We start from the raw sequence: 21,477 nt of genomic DNA on the forward strand, positions 1-21,477 counted from the left end.
GCTAGGTAGTGGCAGAGTTGTAACAAGAATCCAGGAGAAAGGATGTTTTTCCAGGTAAACCCTATCAGGGCCCAGTATGAGGATGGCCTGTGCAACCAGGCCTACCAGGACCCAACAAAATCATGACTTCATTTCTAGATCAGGCATCAGCCTGTATATAGCTTCAATGCAGAGACTGGACAGACGGGAGGACAGACCAGTCCTGCCCTGGGTACCTATTATGTGCAAAACAATGCTTGGTACAGTGGATGTTGTGAAAAACAGACAAAAAGAAGACAACAAGGTCCCTGACTTCATATCAGTGTGGGAGAGAAGACATAATCACATGAAATACTAAATAGAATGCCTATAAAGGACCACAGGCATATTCTGGTTGCCAACCATTAAAATAAAGTAGGTTTTAAATGACAATATAAAACATGGCACAATATCATAAGCAAGGACTGTCAATAGTAATAGCTAACATTTGCAGAGCACTTCTTACGGACCAGGGGCTTAGAGCTCTGAATTATCTCATTTAAATCTGAGTGTAATGCTATGAGACACGTAGGATTATTGTTGCCATTTTACACATGAGGAAACACAGGCTTTTTCTGTGAGATCTCCACCTAGTAAAAACTCACACCAGGAAGTATGACCCAGAGTTACTATGGTAAGAGCTAAAAAGTGCTTTGAGTTCGGCATAGGGTTGGTTTGGGAATACGATACATGCAGGATATTAGCAGAGAAGCTAAAGAAACACAGCACTCAAAGAAGCATGAGAGCTCACTCCAGCTAGATGTTTGATGAACCTTTGTTATCTCATGAGGGTATAGCCTCTGATTGTCTCTCCCTATTCCCAGAGCAATGGGTTCTGTGAGGGAGCTGCACACCAGCCAATGGCAACTATCCCATCACTTTCTTCAGCTTTTCCATTGCACCAAACCAGTACAGGACTAACATTCTAATTAGCTACAGCAGTATACAACTGCAACGCACCCCACGCTCACCACCAGATTAGTGGAATACGATGTATAGGCTGTGAATCAGGGAGAACATAAAAAGCCGCTATTGTTTTTTTCCCCCAAAAGCTCTTTCTAAGCAACCTGAAGAGAAGGCTCTCTTTAAATGGTAGAAGTGGGGATGTTCTACCCGCCATAGCAGTCCTTGGGTAATGACTGTGTCATAAATAGGATATGGCATTTCAGAATGTCCTTAAAGCTGTTTCTTTTTGTTCAACTAATTTAATTTACCAAATGCTCCTGGGAAAAGGGGGGTGGGTAGGGGGTAACAAGATGCTGACTCTACATTTCCTGAAAAATCAACATTTTTTTAACCGCTGTCAAAGAAATTACATCTGATTGTTATCTGCGCTGGCTTCCCCAAACTCTACCTCGGTGAAAATTCCGCCCTGGCAGGTGTGAGAAAGAATAGATGCAGAACTTGAACGAATACTCACATCTGTTTTTGGAAAAAGAGAACAGAAGCAGCACAGAAGGAAGTAAAAGAGATAATTGCTGGCTTGAACTACAATACATTTTACTTGTGGGCAGACGGCCAGCTTACAGCAGGCGGAATATGCAGGCCCATCTTATTGGAATTCAGGGGTGGGCCTCTATTCTTGTCCGGAGACAGCTGTAAACCAGCAGCCCATGGCATCACAATCAGGCACAGAGTTTTGTCAAGGAATGCTGATACATACAGAAGCAGCTTTGTCTGCTTCAACTGCACCCCTGCCTAGTGAAATGACAGTCAATCTCTGATTCCAGATGACAAGAACTGGATAAAAACTTAAAACAAATGGCGACCTTTCAAAAGATTAATTTGTTTACCAACAAAATGTTCCCTCTTTGTCATCTGAGATGGGGGTGACCTTCACTTCCCCATATCTAGGCTGAAAGGATGCTGACTACAGTCATCTGTTAACTCCATCTCAGCAATTATTCCCTTTTTTATTTTTAGTGACAAGAAGGGGTTTATTAATTCACTCTGCTTCTTGTTATGGTTTATAAATGCAACAAGCTCATTCTGAATTACTGCAGTGTAACATCAATTTGTTTAAATCTAATTCTGCTACCGTTGCCAAATTATGTTGTGACTGTAATTGTGGCCATATGCATGGGCTTAAAATACAATCGTGTTCTGAAATCGTTATTCTTCCCCCTACCCCAGCCCCCACCCCTTATTTCTGGTGCTTCTTCTAATCATTTGACATTAACACAATTGCCTCACTTTCCATTACTTTATCATTTCCGAGATGGATGTGCTTTCAGTGAGAGAGAGATTACTGTGTAGTCTCCAAGTGACACAGTAAAGAATGCAACTATGATTTGCGAAGTGTGGTTGCCACCCAACTAAGTTAGTGAAAAGCACTGCATAACATATGACTCATAAAACCTAGAAATCATAATAGTATTAAATTCAACCTCATGAATAAATAAAAGATTCTAAGTTTACATTGCATTATATATTTATTTATTTGGAAAGTGGTACCAAAGAACTGATATAATTCTATAGCAACTCGTATCTTGCCAAAAAGAAAAATGTTTTCATGATCCTTTTCTAGGTCATAACAGTTATAATCAGAGTTATTTGTGCAGCAATTCAAAGCCATGTTTTGTTTGGCTGTTTTGTTATGCATTCATAATCTTTCTTTTAAAATTCATGTTAACAGATACATGTTTCAAGCCTTTTAAGAAACGCTTGTTATTTAAAATAAAATAAATCAAAGTCAAATTTTCTGTAGATCTTTCAATGGGCTGCATTATAAAGTCTAACTTGAACTAAATGTCAGTGGGTAAATACAATTGGTACCAGGGATTTCTTCTTGTCTCCTTACACCTGTAAGGACCTATTCAAAAACATACTAGAGGGTTATTTGTTTTTTAGTTAGCAGATTTAAGATATTGAAAAAAATCATGAGTAGGTTTCACTTTCAATACTTTTTTTTGTAAACTGATTTTATGCAATAAAGTCACAGGATATAAAATTCTGGAGGCAGTTTTGTGTGATGTGAGTGAATGTGTGTGTGTGTGTGTGTGTGTGTGTGTGTATGGGGTATGTGTGTTTCCAAAGCACTAAAATCCTTCCATTCGCCCCTCACTATCAGGAAGGGCACACCTCTTTATAAAATGGATAACATGGCAACTTGTAGGACATAATAATGTGAATTGGTTACATATTCAAATTTACTCTGTCAAAAATGTCTAAAATTATTTACAGGCGTTTGACAAGCTGTTCGAGTTTCATAAGAAGTAAGGAAACACATGGCCCTCGGCAGCCAAATAATAATCCCCTTGGAGTGTTCTGAGTGATTCTAAAAAGCAATTAGCCTTGATGCTGCTTTTCTAATTAACTGTACATCTCAATGCTAGATACATTGCTTCAGTTTGGGTAACTGCCTTCAAAAACATTTTTATAAGTGGTAAATCACAACTGTATTTATTCACAAATGCTCTACATGATTGTTTAAAACCAAACACCCACGTTTCCCTCACAGGACTTTTTGCACAATTTTTCTGTTTTATAAATCCAAAATGAAAATAATGTTTTCAGTTAGTACTACTGTATATCTATACCAACATAGAATGATAGGGTCAACCATTCTGATTGAAATGCCAGTAGTCAGTTTGAGCAAAATGGACATAAACACATGCATTTTAAGTGCTCTTGGGTAGATTTTTATGGAGTTAAGTTTTTTGGAATAAACAGATTTTTACTACAGTAACTGAGTATTCGTTATCTATATGCCATACTAGGCAATGTGCTTCCCCAAATCCTCTGTACTCAAAAGTACATGGACACAATACCCAAAATACTCATTCCATCTAGCAATTAGAAAAACTGTAATAAATGATTAAGATTCTGCCTCAAATTTTGGATTTAATTTTGAATTCCCTATTTATGTCTGAATCTTCACTCGGATTCACTAAAGCAGAGCATAATCCTCTCTGAATCTAGAGACAGCCCTTTTAAAACTTCCATGCTCATCAGAAAAAGTTTGCATGGAACGCAGCAGTTGCCTTGGGCTACGAATCCTCTACATTTCACCAGCTAAGCCAATATTAATTCTAGATGGAAAGGGAAAACCAACAACAATAGAGAAATCTGCTTCTGTCTGTACAGCCTGAGAAATAATATTTTTATTTCAAGGGCTTTGGGCTCATGGGAAGCCGATAAAAATGTTTTCACATTATTCACAGTGACATTTTAAATAAAGCTTCAGCAGGAATAAAAATATCTAACTTTCTGGTTATTTCTTAGGCTATGAAAGTATTTCTGTGATAAAGTGCTCTTAAACAAACCTGTAAGAATAACATAAAGCACAGATAAAGAAACTGAAAATATACTTCAGAGTTACATGAAAGAAGCAGGCAGTTGAAAATTTCTATGCAGGAAATTTAGAAGATTAATTTAAGAGAATATTATGCTGGTTAGAAATGGTTTTGCAATTTAATTTTAAAATGAATCTTGTCTTCAGCTTTTCACTGAAGTGTACATTTAAGAGCTTTCGAGAGAAGCCAAAGGTTAAAAATGTATAGATGTCATTCCGGTAACTTAAAATACATGTGTTTCCAGTAATAGAAATGATCTCAAATAAAATAATTTGCCTTTTAAAGTGAAACATTCTTCTTAATTCTCCTAAGAAAACCCCAAACACGGAGGAGTACAATCTTTGCTTTGGGACACTTAAGTCAAAGACAAAAATAGGCACAGACTCAGATCTGTGAATGCCAATTTCCTTTTGATTATTTTTCCCTCTCATCAATTTGCTGACATAAAGTCTCTGCTTGCTTCAGATTTAGAATAATATTCTTAAATTTTTGCATATCGTATGAGTATACATCACTGAAGCTGATGCTGGCTACACTGCTGTTTTTTCTTTTCATCTTTCCAGTGGAAAGCCTACTGTCAAAGCAATAAAATATTTTAAAATTTCTCTGTCAATTCATTTTGTTGTAAAATTATTTCCTTCTTGTTAGAATCATGGTACCAGGTTAGTTGGGAATAATAACAGAGAAATTTGAGTGAGCTGCAAACAGATCTTTTTAAATGGATTTACATTTTCTTAATCATTTCTAATTATAAGCAGAATGCAAGACACTCCATTTTACCTTCCCAAAATTCCAAAGACAAAAGGATCACATCTTTACTTTAAAATCCACATTATATTTTACATTGCTTATCAATGACTTTTAATTCTTAAAAAAATTTAGAGCTTATAAAAACAACTCATTACTTACACAGGCTTTTCTCTGATTAATATATGGCAAACTGATTCCATAGTTCGCATTTACAGCAGCTCTGTGGTGGATGTTTTCAGGATCCTGCATGATTTTTACATTCAACCCTATCTTTCTCTGAAACAAAGAAACAATGAAACTTTCATGCTGGATGAACAAAAATGCTTACTAACATTTTATATCCGCAAAGGAGTATAAAGTTCTTCGAAAATAATTATTTCAATGTAATTCTCACTGGAAAATATGTATATATTTGAATCTTTTATTTAGGCTGCTGGCTGGTCCCTTTTTTGGGAAAATGACTTTTCTGCAGATTTTCCTCCATGTAGCCTTCTGTTCACACACATATATCTTCAGATACCGTTCTTTTTCTCAAAACACAATGCTAAGAGCCAATCCAGGTGGATAAAAGACTAGTATACCTGGTCTCCACTTATTTTCAGCTTTCCAGGTCAAGGATTTTGCCAGTGAAATCTATACTACAAACACACAGATAGAGGGCTCCCTTGGTCTGTTAATGTGACCACTATACTCCTGGGACTTTGACAGGTAAATCTCAGTTTGGACTTCTTCAGTTTACCACAACGAGTTTATCTACTCTTTCACAGAGATTTTGCTATCTCTAAGAATAATTTAAGCTTTCTTTAGGAAAAAAATAAAAACATCTTCCTTGAACCACTTATTCCTCATTTTAAATGATTCAAATTAGTTACTGCAGAAATGCTTGCAAATGACCAACTAGACTTGCAGTGTAAGGGGTGGTAGAAAGGGGCACTGGGTCAGCAGACCCATGTTCCAGTCTTGTCCTGGCCTGGTTGCCTGTGCGTGACCTTGGGTAAGTCATTTCATCTCTTTGGAAGCCAGTTTTCTTGCTTGCAAGATGGAGACAGTTAAACTTGACGACCTCTTGAGGAATTATCCTCTATATTTGGCATTCTATGACTTGAGGTTAACAGATAAGTTGGTACTTAAGAGGTAGGGTATTACCAATAGTTTCTGAAGTCTTTTGTGACTTTTTAAAAAATTGAGATATAAGTCACATACCATAAAATGCCCCGTTTTAAAGCGTGTAATTCTGTGGTTTTTAGGACATTCACAAAGTTGTGCAACCACTACCATCTCTAATTCCCGAACATTTTCATCAACCCCAAAAGAACTCCACGCCATCAAGCAGTCAGTCTCCATCTTCCTCTCCCTCCCTGCCCCTGGCAACCAGTAATCTCCTTTCCGTCTCTATGGATGCTTGCCTATTCTGGACATTTCATATCAATGGAATCACACAAATGGTGGCCTTTGTGACTTTTTTTTTTTTTTTTTTAGGAGGCTGGGGTGTTGCAAGTAATTAAAAAAACTGATCTTTCAATTAAGTACCTTAGTTCTGGGGGTGATCTGTGCAATTACTAAAATGGCTGCAGGAACCAGACAGATTAGTTCACGATCCAGTTGTTTCTTTGATCCTGAACATTCATAAACGGCCTATGCCTAAGGTCAAAGTGAAGGAGAAGGCTACAAAAATATCTGTGGAATGTACGCTGTCCAGATAAGCTATTGCTTAATACAGGCTTCAAAACTTCCTTTTATTTTTTAATAGCAGTTTTTAAACAAAATCTCTAGTTAATTGCTCTCAACTGTCCATTTTATTTAACCCATGCAAGGACACAGGCTGCAAACCAGACATGTCTATTCTCTTCTCCTTGAGGCACATGGAGTGACAAAAATAATGTAGTGCCTAATTACAAATGGTTTTCCTTCTGTGGGTAGGCCACACTCCCAGCACTACTCTGGGGTTTCTGCATGGAAGCTGAGTGCCTCTTTTATTGAAATTAATACCTGAACATAATTTTTTCCTTCTTAATTAAACTTTCAGAATAATTTCCATTCTACCAAGGATCAGGAAATTGCTAATATGTCTTATATTGACTGGATGTGGTTTCTGTAATTAGGGTGTTTTTAAAAAGTATATTCTGGATACAGTTGATGGTAATAGCTTCATCTATCATCTCTAAGCTTTGTTAGAACTTTTTAATTCTGGGATCACTGGCTTGGTGGACCACAGCCGTTTCCTTAGTTTCATTTGGTCCATCAACTCTGTGTGGCGATAGGACCAGTGGAGGAGGAAATGATCACATATAGAATGATTATTAAAACTGGAATTAAACTCCAGTTCTTTTCTTCTCATTTTTACATTTCCATGTCATTGGACACAGATTTTTCTGAAAAGAAATCCAAGATGTAGTATATTCTCAACAACAACAAACCAAATCCAAAAAAAAAAAGAAATCAGTATGTAAATGACAGGCTGTCATAATTCTTTGTTGTTGGCTTCTAAAGAAATGAGAATGGTTCTTTAAAATTATTAATATTCTAATATTTACTATTTTGGCACCAAATCACGTGTATACGAGGGTAATAATATTTAGAATGCATGGTTTAATTTCTCTTTAAAAGACATTAAAGCCTTCTAAGTTTAAATAATATTTACATATCAAATCAGTTCACCGAAATTTACTACCAAACATATTCAAAACCTAAATCTGTCTTCTATAGATAAATGAAAAAAAAAATTTATGAAAGCATAAGCTTACAAGACAATTATGTATTTTAAAAATAAAAACAGAATTAATCATTCCACTAAGTAGACAAGCATGTCCTGGAAGATGATCATTTTTTTTTTTTTTTTACCAACAATAAGATAAATATCAGAAATAATTTTAGAAATTTTTCTTAAATTTGTCAAGAAAAGACAACAATTTATTTAATCTATCTTGAGTCACTAAGTAGTCTAAACTTTGTATTCTCTCCTTTTAATAGTAATTACATGCAGATATATCAAACGTGACTCTCATTTAGACTTCGGTTTGTAAGAACAAAAGTTATTATCAAAGCCAATTACTGTTTTACCTACATGGCTGCACAGAAGCAGGGAGCTCAATTTTCATCTCATCAGTGATTTTGTGGTATTTATTTTATTACTATGCCCACAAAGCTATATAAGAAGGAAATAGCTTATGCTATTAAAACTAGGGTTTGAATACAAGAGGCTAAGGTTTCTTTTAGAAGAACTTCTGAATTAAAAACACTAGGCAGCGTGTAATGCCAGCTCCCTAGACATGGGCAGGCCATAAAATGATACACATCTGAGCAGTAGATCCCACACAGAGTAATCAAAATTGAAATGCTTCACAAACAAAGTTGAGACAGGCTATTTACTAAGTTACAGTATTATCAGCATAACATTATTCTCAACAGTGTTTGCTACAAGTAATGCCTTCTAAAGTGGATAGGGCTTCATATCATATTCCCACTGGTTAAAGGCATCCGCTGTTTAATATCAAAACTAGAGGAAACAAAAAGAGTCCAGCCACTTTTAACACTCTGATTCTCTCAACCATTATTATATTTAATGGAAAGAACAATGGATGTCAAATCCTGCCTCTCCATGTTCGAGCCATATAATCTTGGGTGAGTCATTTGCCCCCTGGAGCTTTAGATGTTTCATTTGTAAAACTGGGTAATAATACCTACCTTCACAGGGTTGTCTGAGGTTTAAATGACTAATCTAATTTTTTTTCTTTTTTTATGTTAAGTATCTCACAAACTATAAAGGAGCTGACTTCAAGGGGCTCCCACTGGCCAAAGCGTAATGACTGTAAGGGGTTGAAGCACTTCAAACAAATAAAAATCCATGAGTTCTTAATAATATTTCCTGCTTTCCCCCCCCCAAAAAAATTCTAATTGATAATCTAAAAATTTATTTAAAAAAAGAAAAGAAGGGATCAGGTAGGTATACTGCTTTTCCTGAAAAACTGTTTTTCAGATTCATCAAAAAGTTGATAAGGAAAAGGTCTTCATAGAAGCTCATAAATGCACAAGGGATGACAGAATTATAAAATCACCACTTTGTAATCCCTAAAGAAATAATGCATTAGGTAAACAACAACAGTTGCTAATACTACAGGTGAAAGGTTGTGGGGAACTTTAGAATGGATAGATCAGGCTGATAATACTTGAACTCACTGATCAATCGCATCATTTAAAAGATGAAAACAGAAATTGCCTCCTGATATGCTCTAAAGGAAGTACATGGCACCACCTATGAAGTATTCCTGCCAAGAAGCTAGAACCTGAATCTGATCAAGATTCAAAATAAAACAAGCAATTTACAAGGTATTTTGGGGACAGGGGAACATGTTAAATGAGACCACAAGGTTGCAATTAGCCAAATTCGGACTGTGGGAAAAACCTACATGACAAATGGCCTGGTTTCTTCAACAAACAAATGACATTTTTAAAAAGAGGGGAGATTTTATAGGTCAAAAGAGATACAGCTGTAACGTGTGGACCTTGTTTGCACCCTGATTCAAAAAAACAAGTGTAGGAAGACATTTTTAAGACAATTAGGGAAAGACTAGACTTAGACTGGGAATTATATATTATTAATGAATTACTGTTAAATTTCTTAGATGTGATAATAATTACGTTTTTTCTTTAATGTCCTTATCAGATAATATACTAAAGTATTTAAGGGTAAAATGATATGATGTCTGGGTTTTGCTTTAAAAGGCTTTACAAAAAAAAAATGGTGGAAGGAATAAATGAAATAAGAATGGTAAAATTACGGTGACTGTCAAAGCTGGGTGATGGTTACATGAAGTACATCCCAGTTTTATATCAATAAAAAGTTTTGATTATACTTTAGATACATTTAAATATTATTCATTACTTTATTACTATTTCAGCTCTAACATTCTACGACTCTAAGATTTTCCCTCTTACCTCCCTGCGAGGGCTAGAAGGATGAACAAGCTGAAGTCCCCCACAATCACAGCATCACTTCACTCCATGCTGCTTCTAAATAGCTCGGCTTCAGCCTAACTGCCTCAGGTTCACAAAACCTTAAGACCTAACTATTTCTATTCAGATATGCTCATACTCCTGTCTGACTCTTACAAGAGTTGAACTGGAGAAAAAGAGAAATGTTGGGATGGGGGGGAAATCTAACATTTATTGAGCTCCCATTTGGGGCCAGGTACAAAAAAAAAAAAATTTTTTTTTTTTTTTACCATAATAGCACAACCATAATAGATGGAAACACTGGTGGTGTAGTGGTTAAGTGCTACGGCTGTTAACCAAAAGGTCAGCAGTTCGAATCTGTCAGGTGCTCCTTGGAAACTCTACAGGGCAGTTCTACTCTGTCCTATAGGGTTGCTATGAGTCGGAATCGACTCGATGGCAGTGGGTTTGCTTTTTTTTTTTGGTACCATAATAGGTAAAAATAATAATAATAAGTAGATGTTGCCATAATTCAACTGGTTTAATTTAGTCCTTAAAATGACAAGAGGGAATACATGATATGATCCCCACCTTCCCAGTGAAGATAACTGCTTTTAAGTGACCTCTCAAGGTCACACAACATTCTATGTGGGAGAGACAATATTTAAGCCTCTGACTCCAAACCCTCTTTCCACTACAACATGCTGCTACGTTATAAAGAAATGTTGGTTGATGTACTGTTGATTGAACTTCTTGTCTGTCTCTCAGATCCTTTACCCTCTCTCTAATCCCCCAGGCACTGCCTGGATCTATGCTGTCATCAATTATTACACAGACTTCTATAATGGACCCCAAATTGGGTCTCCTTGCCTCCAATCCATCCTCTGCATGACCTTCGGAGTGACTGAACCTATGAGCACTACTTGGAATGTGTCTCTCACCTCTCTAAAATCTTCCAATAGTTTCCCTTAGGGTGGCATGATCCAGCCTCTTCCTACTCTCCAGCCTCCTCTCCTGCCGTCCCTCATGATTGTTCTGTGCTCTGTTTTTGCGAAGTGACCAGCAAGTCCCTCCATGCAATGTGTTCTCTCCACTTCCACAAGTAAGCATGCTGTTCCCTCTTCTGGAAATGTCCTCTTCTCTCTTCTTCATGATCTTCTGGACACGCTTTTACTCCAACTTGAACTCAGGGCAGGTGCAACCTCCCCTGGGAGGCCTCCCCTAACCTCCATCTCTCCTTCTCTACCCTCAACAAAGGATTCAAATATTTATTGAGAGCCTACTAAATGTTGATGAACAAAAAAGACAGAGTTCCTGCCCACATGAACCTTACATTCTTGAAGGAATGTGAAGAATCAGACAATAAACATGTAAACATACATATAAATTTCAGACTGTCGTAAGTGTTCATAAATAAAATAACTAGCGCAATGGGGCAGAGAATGATAGGAGGCTACTTTAGGTGGGGTGGTCAAGGACAGCCTCTCTGTGGAGATAACAGCTGTATTGAGACTTGTGTGAAGAAACTGAAGGAGTCGTGTAAGATCCGGGAATGATACAGGAGCGAGAAATCGATGATGAATGAGAGGGGATAATGGTAGGAGCAAAGGCCTTAAGAGGCTAGCTTTAATAGCAGGATACTTCTTCCATTATGACAAAGGAGAAAACATAGACTATAAATCCAGACATAGAGAAGCTGATGGTTTTGGTGATAGTCAGGTTAGCACGCGACTGAGAACTGGAAGACTATTGCTTAAACAAGATAGAATATATTTGCCTCACGCATATGAAATACAGGGGTAGGCTTTCCAGGATTGGTGTGGTGGTCCATAAAATTGTTAGGGACCAGACTCCTTCCAACTCAGCAAGATGGCTGCTAGAGTTCCAGCCATCGCGGCCTCATTCCAGACAGAGATTAGAAGAAGGGGAAGAAAACACTCAAAAGACACTGGCCAGATATCTTTTAAGAAAGTTTCCTAAAAACTGCTCTCAACACTTTTCCTTGCATCTCATTAACCAGTTGTTGTTGTTAGGTGCCACTGAGTCAATTCCAACTCATAGCAACCCTATGTACAACAGAATGAAACACTGCCCAGTCCTGCGTCATCCTCACAATCGTTTCTATGCTTGAGCCCATTGTTGCAGCCACTGTATCAATCCATCTCGCTGAGGGTCTTCTTTTTCTCTGACCCTCTACCTTACCAAGCATGATGTCCTTCTCCAGGGACTGATCCCTCCTGATAACATGTCCAAAGTGCAAGAGACAAAGTCTTGCCATCCTTGCTTCCAAGGAACACTCTGGGATTAATCAGTACTTAGTCAAACAGTATGTTAACCATCTGCACCATCCCTGCAGTTGTAATGGCTTAACGTTTCTGGAAAAGTAGCTATGGGTGAAAAATACGTAGCAAATTGAATCTTCTCATAGAAGTAATGTTATTAATGGACATAGCCCATAGGGCCCATGTTTGACGCTCATGTTTTAATAGAAACAACTCCATAAAAAAAAAAAACCCACTGCCATCAAGTCGATTACGACTCACAGCAACCCTATAGGACAGAGTAGAACTGCCTGATAGTTTCCAAGGAGCGCCTGGCAGATTCAAACTGATGGCCTCTTGGTGAGCAGCCATAGCACTTAACCACTATGCCACCAGGGTTTCTGAAACAACCCCATATACCATATTTAATCATCTGTTCCGTTAGCATGCCTTATGTACACTGTAAAGTATAAACCCCACTAAAGCATATATGTAAGCTAACTGAATGGTAGCCAATTGTGGTAAAACAATATTGCATATGATACATTAGCATAATATATTACATGTGATTCTAATGTGACTTTGTAATTGCCGCCTTTGTATTACTGCAACAAGTCAGAAAGTCACAAGGCCACCTTTAGTCAGGGGCATTGGACTGAGAAGTTTCTTTGGGAAGATTTAGAGAGACATATCTGAAGAAAATTCTGGGGATAGTTAGGAATTTACACAAAATCAGGATTTATTCTGCTGCTTCACCGCCCCCCCCCCCCCAATTATAAATTTCCCTGTGGCAAATACAGGCAGGAGCTCTAGTTTTTATACTTTTAACAGTGGTCAGGAAAAGGCGGATCTTTGAGGGCAAATAGAACTGAGTTTGAATTCCAGCTCTTCCTTTCTTAGCTTTAAATTACTATTGTCTCTCAGTCTCATTTTCCTCATCTGTAAACTGGTGATAGTAATGCTCCCCTCCCTCAAAGTGTTGTGAGGATGAGATAAGATATCACAGGCGTGGCTAGCACAGGCTCCTCGATGTTCTCCCTGCTTCTGCTTTTTGCCCTTCCACATCATATTCGCCACATGGCTGCTGGAGTGACCGTTCAAATCGCCAATCAGTCCTCTATGGGAAGGCCTCCCATGGATTCCCATCTTGCTCGGGGCAATACCCACAGTCCTCATGCTGGCCTGCAAGATCTGGCCCCCTATTATTTTTCCTCTCTCTCTCACCCTTGCACACTTCTCTCCAGCTTCCTTGCTGTTCATATTTCTAATTCAGGGTCTTTACATATGTTGTTTCCTCTGCTTGGAATGCTCTCCCCCCAAATACCCAGGTGACTTGCTCCCTACTTCTATCATGTTTCTGCTTAAATGTCACCTTACAAGTGAGGCCATCCCAACACTCCCTATGTTTCTTCCTCAGCGCTAGGGCTCACCGATGAAAACACTACATATTTACTTTTCAATATGTTTACTATCTCTTTCCCTAATATCTATTCCACCCCACTGAAAGGTAAGGGCCATGAGAGCAGAAAAATTTGACTGATGCCTAAAATAGTGTCCAGCACTTATTAGGTACCTGATAGAGGTTGATTAGTATTTATCAACAAGTAATAACAACTAATGTTTATACAGTGCTCACCATGTACTGGACACGGTTTTAATATATGTATTCAGTTATCCTTACAACAGCCCTATAAGGTAGGTTCTATTATTATGGTCCCCATGAGTCAGAATCGACTCAATGGCAACTAACAATAACAACATTATTATACCCATTTTGCAGATGAGGAACTTAGGCAAAGAGAGGTCAAGTGACTTGCCAAAGTTGTAGCTAATAAGCGGTGGAGGCAGGATGTGAACCTATGGTTCTATCCCCTATGCTGTCAACCACTGGAGTCTACTCCAGGCCTACTATGTAGGGCACTTGTTATAGCAATGAAGTAAAGAGTCCCTCTGCTTTAGATTAATAGAAACTTAAGAAACAGGATAACCAAATGCAATGGATAAATCACAATATATCCTGGTTGGATAAAAGAGAAGTAAAAGTCATTTTGAGGATAAATGAGGCAATCTCTTCTCTTCACCCTACTCTCTACCATCTGGGTGCCGTCTCATCAGCAGAATTTTCCATCTGATATCAAGCGAGGTACAACTGCAGTGGAAATCTCTGAGGCAACCCTTACTTGCTCAGATTTTTTGCTTCTTTTATCTCCCACCTCATTATTCCTCATAATGTCAAAAATCTTCAAAACTCTAGCTTTGGCCAAATTTGAAAATCACTTTCCCAAGTAGATCTAAATCCACACAATTAAAGATCCTTCCCATCTTAGCCACAAATGTTGCACACTGCTTTTCATACTACATCACAATATATTTTTTATGTCTGTTTGATTGTTAAAGCATCCATTTTAAGGAATTAATATAGGGAATAACTCTCAAATAATGAGGAATTGACTTGACGGCAGTGGGTTTTGATTATCTTCCCTGCCCCACAAACTTACCAAATTATTGTGCTTCAAAATAGGTCCTTTGATCTAAACAGTTTAGGAATTTCTATTTTGAAATTGCCTTCAGACTTAACTTGCCAGACACAACAAGAAAATCAAATACTCTCTTGGCTTATAAACTTTTCCTCCCTCCTCCTTATCTTCTGTTGTTTTTATTTCCAATCTCTTCCTTGACGATTGTGAGTACACGAAAGCCTAAAGCCCAAGGTGCCTAAAGAGGAGTCGGGCTGGTGTTGATTTAGAGCTATGATAGACTATTAAGAAAAGCCATCAGAATGTGGGGTGGCAAAGAGCAAAATGAGAAGCAAAGGACTGATGTGGCAGCTTGGTAGAGTCACAAGGCCACTGGACTGAGAGTCAAGAACCAGGGCTCAAGTCCAACTCTGTCATAACTATCTAGCTGACCTTGGACAAATCACTTCCAATATCAGGGCCAAGGTTTCCTAGTCCATAAAATAAGTGAGCTGAATCAGCTGTATCTAAGATTCCATACAGCCCTAAGAATCTTAAGTTTTTAGGGACAAGTCCCAGTGAGTCTGAGAAGGACAAGTCCCAGTGAGTCTGAGAGGCACAAGTCTCAGTGAATCTGAGGGGGAGGCACATCTGAATAGATATATTTGGGGGCCTAGTTCTATGATCTAAGACAAGTACAGATTATCCCTCCTGTGATTAGAAGTACCCACTGGCTCCTTAACAATGAGTCTAAAAGCTTTCCAGGTCTGAAAAGTACAGAGTGAAACTAGCTATCTCTAGTGACAGTTCTCTGTCACTAGAAATAACTAAAATGAAGCTGATGACTACTTACTGAAGATGAGGCTGAAGGGAGTCAAGTATTAGATACTAGGATGAATTAGATACCTGTTGAGATCCCATCTAAATCTAACGTTCTAAGAGATTCTAGAGTTAGGTAAAGAATAATAGCCAAAGTTGAACACTATTATATGCCAGGTATGGTGCTATCTAGGAAACTATACATTTACTCCAATTCTGGGGACTTGGCTTTTGGAACTGCTGTCAGGGCCTACATCACATTCTTTGGAGTAACTTCACTCTTTTGTTTATGCAAAAAGTTATTCTGAGCTATATCCAGTGAACAAGGTAGATATTCAAGCTGAGCAACAGGTATCGTCTAGACTGAGACAGTGGTGGCACAATGTCTCTTCCATGGTAGCTGGTGTTGGTGTGAATAATGATTGTGCCTGTTTTCTGCAAACATACTGTAGATACTAGGAATATTTTGAGGTGTACAGTTCTTCACTGTGCAGAAAGTCCCCTCATTGTATACCCCACTCCCATTGCATGTCTCACTTGCAGAATGTTCCACTCTCTGCAGAAAGTTTAACATCATGGCCCTGACCCACTGAAGGCCAGCAGTGTCCCTCAAGCATTGTGATCCCCTCCCCCCCCCCACCCATTTTCCACTCCATTAAATTCCATGTGGAGAGGAATCGTGCCTGTATCAGGCATCTGTGCATCCCAGAGCCTGTGACAGTGACTGACACTTAACTGGCACTGGATATTGTTAAATAAATGGAATCAATGTCTCACAAACTGCCTGTGAAGGCAATTAGAAAAGAAAAACTCTGAGAATATTTTCAACACTTAAATTGTTAGATTAAGTGTAAAGCCTCTTTATGATATTTGCTGCATTTCTTCTATTCAGAAACAAACGTTTTCAGGTGAGGGAATAGACACAGTGTAAGACTGGAGAGACATTCAGGGGTAAAGTCAGTAATATCTGAGGGTAAGGAGAGAAAGAAGTCAAGGATAATGCTAAGATTTTGGCTCAAGCAACTGGGCGTGGTGGTGCTAGGGAACAGGGGATGTACAATAATCATGTTTATATTTCAGCTTATTTCTATATGAAATCATCAAGTTTGGGGAAATTAGGTTCTTCACATAAACAATTAAGTCTTGGCCATGAATTACATGGGGTATTAGGTTTCGGCAAGAAATAGATGGTTCAAATTAGGTAATTTGAGGAGAATTTCATAAAAGAACTGTTTCCCAGGGTTAAGAGCAGGATGTTGAGAAATCGAGTGTGCAGAATCTTTGGGACTAGCCGTAACAGGACACAAACAATCCAAGGCTGGAAGGGTCAAGGAGAGGGGATGTTGTCAGTGGCCACACTGGGTGACACTGTCAGAAGGGGAGACATCAAAATGGCTGTCTATAAATTTTTTGTGCAGTGTTTCAGCAGAGATTTATTATTTTTATTAAAATATCCCTGTAGTTAGTTATAACAACAAAACCATTAAAAAAAAATTTTTTTTTCCAGCTTACATGTATCAATACACTTACAAGGCTAAAACTCTATGCTGATATATTTTTTGAACCTTCAGACGCTCTCCCGTCAGAGCCGTCATTCTTACCTAGTTACAATGACGTTTCAAATCACGCGGTTTCATCAGCGCATGCTATAAGCAGGCACTGTTGTTTCTGTTGCAGCCAGTGTTTTTATAGTCGCTGATTTTGTCAAAGAAGCCCTGGTGGCTCAGTGGTTAAGCGCTTGGCTCCTAACTGAAAGGTCGGTGGTTTGAACCCACCAGTGGCTCCACAGGAGAACAATGTAGCAGTCTGCTTTTGTGAAGATTTACAGCTTTGGAAACCCTGTGGGGCAGTTCTACTCTGTCCTACAGGGTTGCTATGAGTCAGAATTAACTCCACGGCAGTGAGTTTGGCTTGGGTTTTGTCAAATTTTCTGGTGTTTTAGCTAAAATATTGTGGTAATTAGTATTTGTGAACCTATAGCTTTTTTGAGAATGAAGTAGTAATTAAAGGAAAAGAAGGAGTAATATACAGGAATCATGATTTACGCGGAACATTAGTACAAAAAACATTACTCATGGTGTGAAATGGGCGGAGGCCTGGGGGAGAGGGGTGACACCATGAGTTACTGCACTGGATGACACCAACCCTGGGGACACCAATGGATGGTGTAGTGGATGCATCCATGAGTTACTGCACTGGGTGACACCAACCCTCATGACACCCATGGGTGGTAGAGTGGATGTATAATGTGCTGCCCAGATTTCTCATTCAAGACTGAAGCACTCATTCCCCCAACTGCCAGGAATGCTAGCTACTGCTGGCTCACAGCTGAGTCGTTCCCTGGGATCTGCACTGTGCCAAAGAGAATTGCCCAGTCCAAGATTACTCTTCTCCCCAGGGACAGCCACGTCTCATGACTGGTTGATATAACTTTGCCTCAATTTGGGACAAGTCTAAGGGCCATCCCAGCTCCAAGGCTCCCCACTGGATTGGCTGATGACTTAGTTGAGATGAAATCTGTTTCAGTGAAAAGAAAAAAATTCATAACCAACCAAAACCCTATATATCTGCATATGTACTCAGACCATATATATATTATGAACAATGAGAAATATATGGAGCAACACAAACCACGATGTTAACATTGGCTATCTCATGGGATTGGACAGTTGGTAGTAGATGAGGGTAAAATGATTAGCTTTGCCTTTTACATCTTCATACTTTGTCAAGAAGACAAAGTAAAGTATTATGATGACATGTGCAAAGAGCTGGAGGTAGAAAACCAAAAGGGTAGAACAAGTTCAGTGTTTCTTGAGCTGAAAGAACTGAAGAAAAAATTCAAGCCTCGAGTCACAATAGTGAAGGATTCTATGGAGAAAATATTAAACAACACAGGAAGCATCAAAAGAAGATGGAAGGAATATACAGAGTCATTATACCAAAAAGAATTAGTCAATGTTCAACCATTTCAAGAGGTAGCATACGATCAGGAACCGATGGTACTGAAGGAAGAAGTACAAGCTGCTCTGAAGGCATTAGCGAAAAACAAAACTTCAGGAATTGATGGAATATCAATTGAGATATTTCAACAAACGGAGGCAGCGTTGGTGGTGCTCACTCGTCTATGCTAAGAAACTGAGAAGACAGCTTCCTGGCCAACTGACTGGAAGAGATCCGTATTTATGCCTATTCCCAAGAAAGGTGATCCACCTGAACGTGGAAATTATAGAATAATATCATTAATATCATACATAAGCAAAACTTTGCTGAAGATCGTTCAAAAATGGCTGCAGCAGTATATCGACATGGAACTGCTGGAAATTCAGGCTGGTTTCAGAAGAGGATGTGGAATCAGGGATATCATTGCTGATGTCAGATGGATCCTGGCTGAAAGCAGAGAATACCAGAAGGATGTTTACCTGTGTTTTATTGGCTATGCAAAGGCATTCGACTGTGTGGATCATAATAAATTATGGATAACTTTGCGAAGAATGGGAATTCCAGAACACTTAATTGTGCTCATGAGGAACCTTTAAATAGGTTAAGAGGCAGTTGTTTGGACAGAACAAGGGGATGCTGATTGGTTTAAAGTCAGGAAAGGTGTGCATCAGGGTTGTATCCTGAGCAATCTGTATGCTGAGCAAATAATCCGAGCAGCTGGACTATATGAAGAAGAACGGGGCATCAGGATTGGAGGAAGGCTCATTAACAACCTGCGTTATGCAGATGACACAATCTTGCTTGCTGAAAGTGAAGAGGACTTGAAGCACTTACTAATGAAGATCCAAGACCACAGCCTTCAGTATGGATTGCACCTCAACATAAAGAAACAAAAATCCTCACAACTGGACCAATGAGCAATGTCATGATAAACAGAGAAAAGATTGAAGTTGTCAAGGATTTCATTTTATTTGGATCCACAATCAACAGCCATGGAAGCAGCAGTCAAGAAATCAAAGGATGCATTGCATTGGGTAAATCTGCTGCAAGGGACCTCTTTAAAGTGTTGAAAAGCAAAGATGTCACCTTGAAGACCAAGGTGCGCCTGACCCAAGCCGTGGTATTTTCAATCGCATCATATGCATGTGAAAGGTGGACAATGAATAAGGAAGACTGAAGAAGAATTGATGCCTCTGAATTGTGGTGTTGGTGAAGAATGTTGAACATATCACGGACTGGCAAAAGAATGAACTAATCTGTCTGGGAAGAAGTACAACCAGAATGCTCCTTAGAAGCAAGGATGGCAAGACTGTGTCTTACATACTTTGGACATGTTGTCAGGAGGGATCAGTCCCTGGAGAAGGACATCATGCTTGGCAGAGTACAGGGTCAGTGGAAAAGAAGAAGACCCTCAACGAGGTGGATTGACACAGTGGCTGCAACAATGAGCTCAAGCATAACAACGATTGTAAGGATGGCTCAGGACCAGGCAGTGTTTCGTTCTGTTGTGCAGAGGGTTGCTATGAGTCAGAACCGACTCGACGGCACCTAACAACAACATTATAAGCCCTGGTGGTGCAGTGGTTAAGCTCTCAGCTGCTAACCAAAAGTTTGAACTCACCCAGGGCTCCATGGGAGAAAGACCTGGTAATCTACTCCCATAAAGATCACAGCCTAGAAAACCCTACGGGGCAGTTCTACTCTGTCACATGGGGTCACTGTGCCTCGAAGTTGACTTGACAGCACCTAACAACAACAATACAACAAGAATATGGAAGACTTCACATTCCAATTCTATCTTACAATAGTTCACCACTAATTCCTTTTTTTTTTTTAATAAGGAAACCCTTAGAAAGTGAAAGATTAGTGGAAACATTTTTTTAAAATTATAAATGTTTACAAATGTAAAATAAGCTTCATAAACAATTCTTAATTATGATTCTTAATTACAATTGAGCAACTCCTAATTGTTGGTCATTTAACCTTTTTGGTGTGAAATGGAATTCCAAAAGCAGCCATTCACTTGTGGGGAAAGAGAGTTTAAAGAAACAACTGGGGTTTACCTAGTTTAGAAGGTCGGAAGTAGACAATTAAAGGTGGCAATATCACAGTTGGATCTCACGACTGCTTAATAATACAAGCTTTTATGTCGGTGTACTAGGCAAGCGGAGCAGCTGGCAAAACAGTACTGTTTGTCATTGACTTTACAATGCAAAATTAGGGCTATCTCTTGTGTCTGCGGATATGCATTTTTAAGCAGATGTCACCAATATTAGAAATAAAACAACAACAGGGATTCCCGCCCTGGAGGTAAAGTCAGGGTGGGAAACGCTCCATGCCCCTTTCTAAAGGAAGCATGCGGGTTCTCACAGCATTTAAAAGAACTCGAGGTTATACTCAGCACATAAGAGCCTCATCTTTATGATCATTTGCCAGGAATCAAAACTCTTTTGGGTAAATAAATTTCTGCATAGTTTTATTTTTTATGGAACAATTATATCAACTACACACTCTACAGTTGTCCTAATTTCTGGTATTTTATTTCATTGTCTAGATAAACCAGAGACTTCCAGCCTTCCACTTGCAGGCCAACCGTGGCCCTCCTGAGATTCTTGGCAAAAATATAAAATTTTAACTTGAATAACTAGTTAATAATAAGGAAGATGGGACATTTAATCCCCCTTAATCTCAGTATTGTTTTATTTTCATCAAAAACCCACCATCGTCGAGTCAATTCCGACTCACAGCGACCCTATAGGACAGAGAACTGCGCCATAGAGTTTCCAAGGCAGATTTGAACTGCTGACCTTTTGGTTAGCAGCCATAGCACTTAACCACTACACCGCCAGGGTTTCCTCCATTCTAGGGCTCTGTTCAAAAATTTGAAGGCATTATGTTGTTTTATTTTGCTTTCTGAAGAAAGCTCTTTGTCCTGCTGACCACACCGTGAGCGTCTCTGACACGATTACCGGAGATTATACAAACAGGCCTATCTATCCGCATGCA

The 21,477-nt window shown here is 38.8% G+C and overlaps 1 protein-coding gene across 1 annotated transcript in view; it reads right to left on the reverse strand.

Moving 5' to 3' along the window:
* Positions 1-5,002: 5,002 nt before the first annotated feature.
* Positions 5,003-21,477, reverse strand: part of LOC104846711 (IQ domain-containing protein H-like) — a 57,193-nt gene continuing 40,718 nt past the window's right edge. The window contains exon 5 of the mRNA XM_023558368.2: positions 5,003-5,339. Within this exon, the coding sequence (XP_023414136.1) occupies positions 5,199-5,339 (141 nt within the window). The 3' untranslated portion in view covers positions 5,003-5,198. The remainder of the gene's footprint in view (positions 5,340-21,477) is intronic.

Source organism: Loxodonta africana, chromosome 13 (genome assembly GCF_030014295.1).
Source record: "Loxodonta africana isolate mLoxAfr1 chromosome 13, mLoxAfr1.hap2, whole genome shotgun sequence".
In the NCBI taxonomy this organism is placed as follows: Eukaryota; Metazoa; Chordata; class Mammalia; order Proboscidea; family Elephantidae; genus Loxodonta; species Loxodonta africana.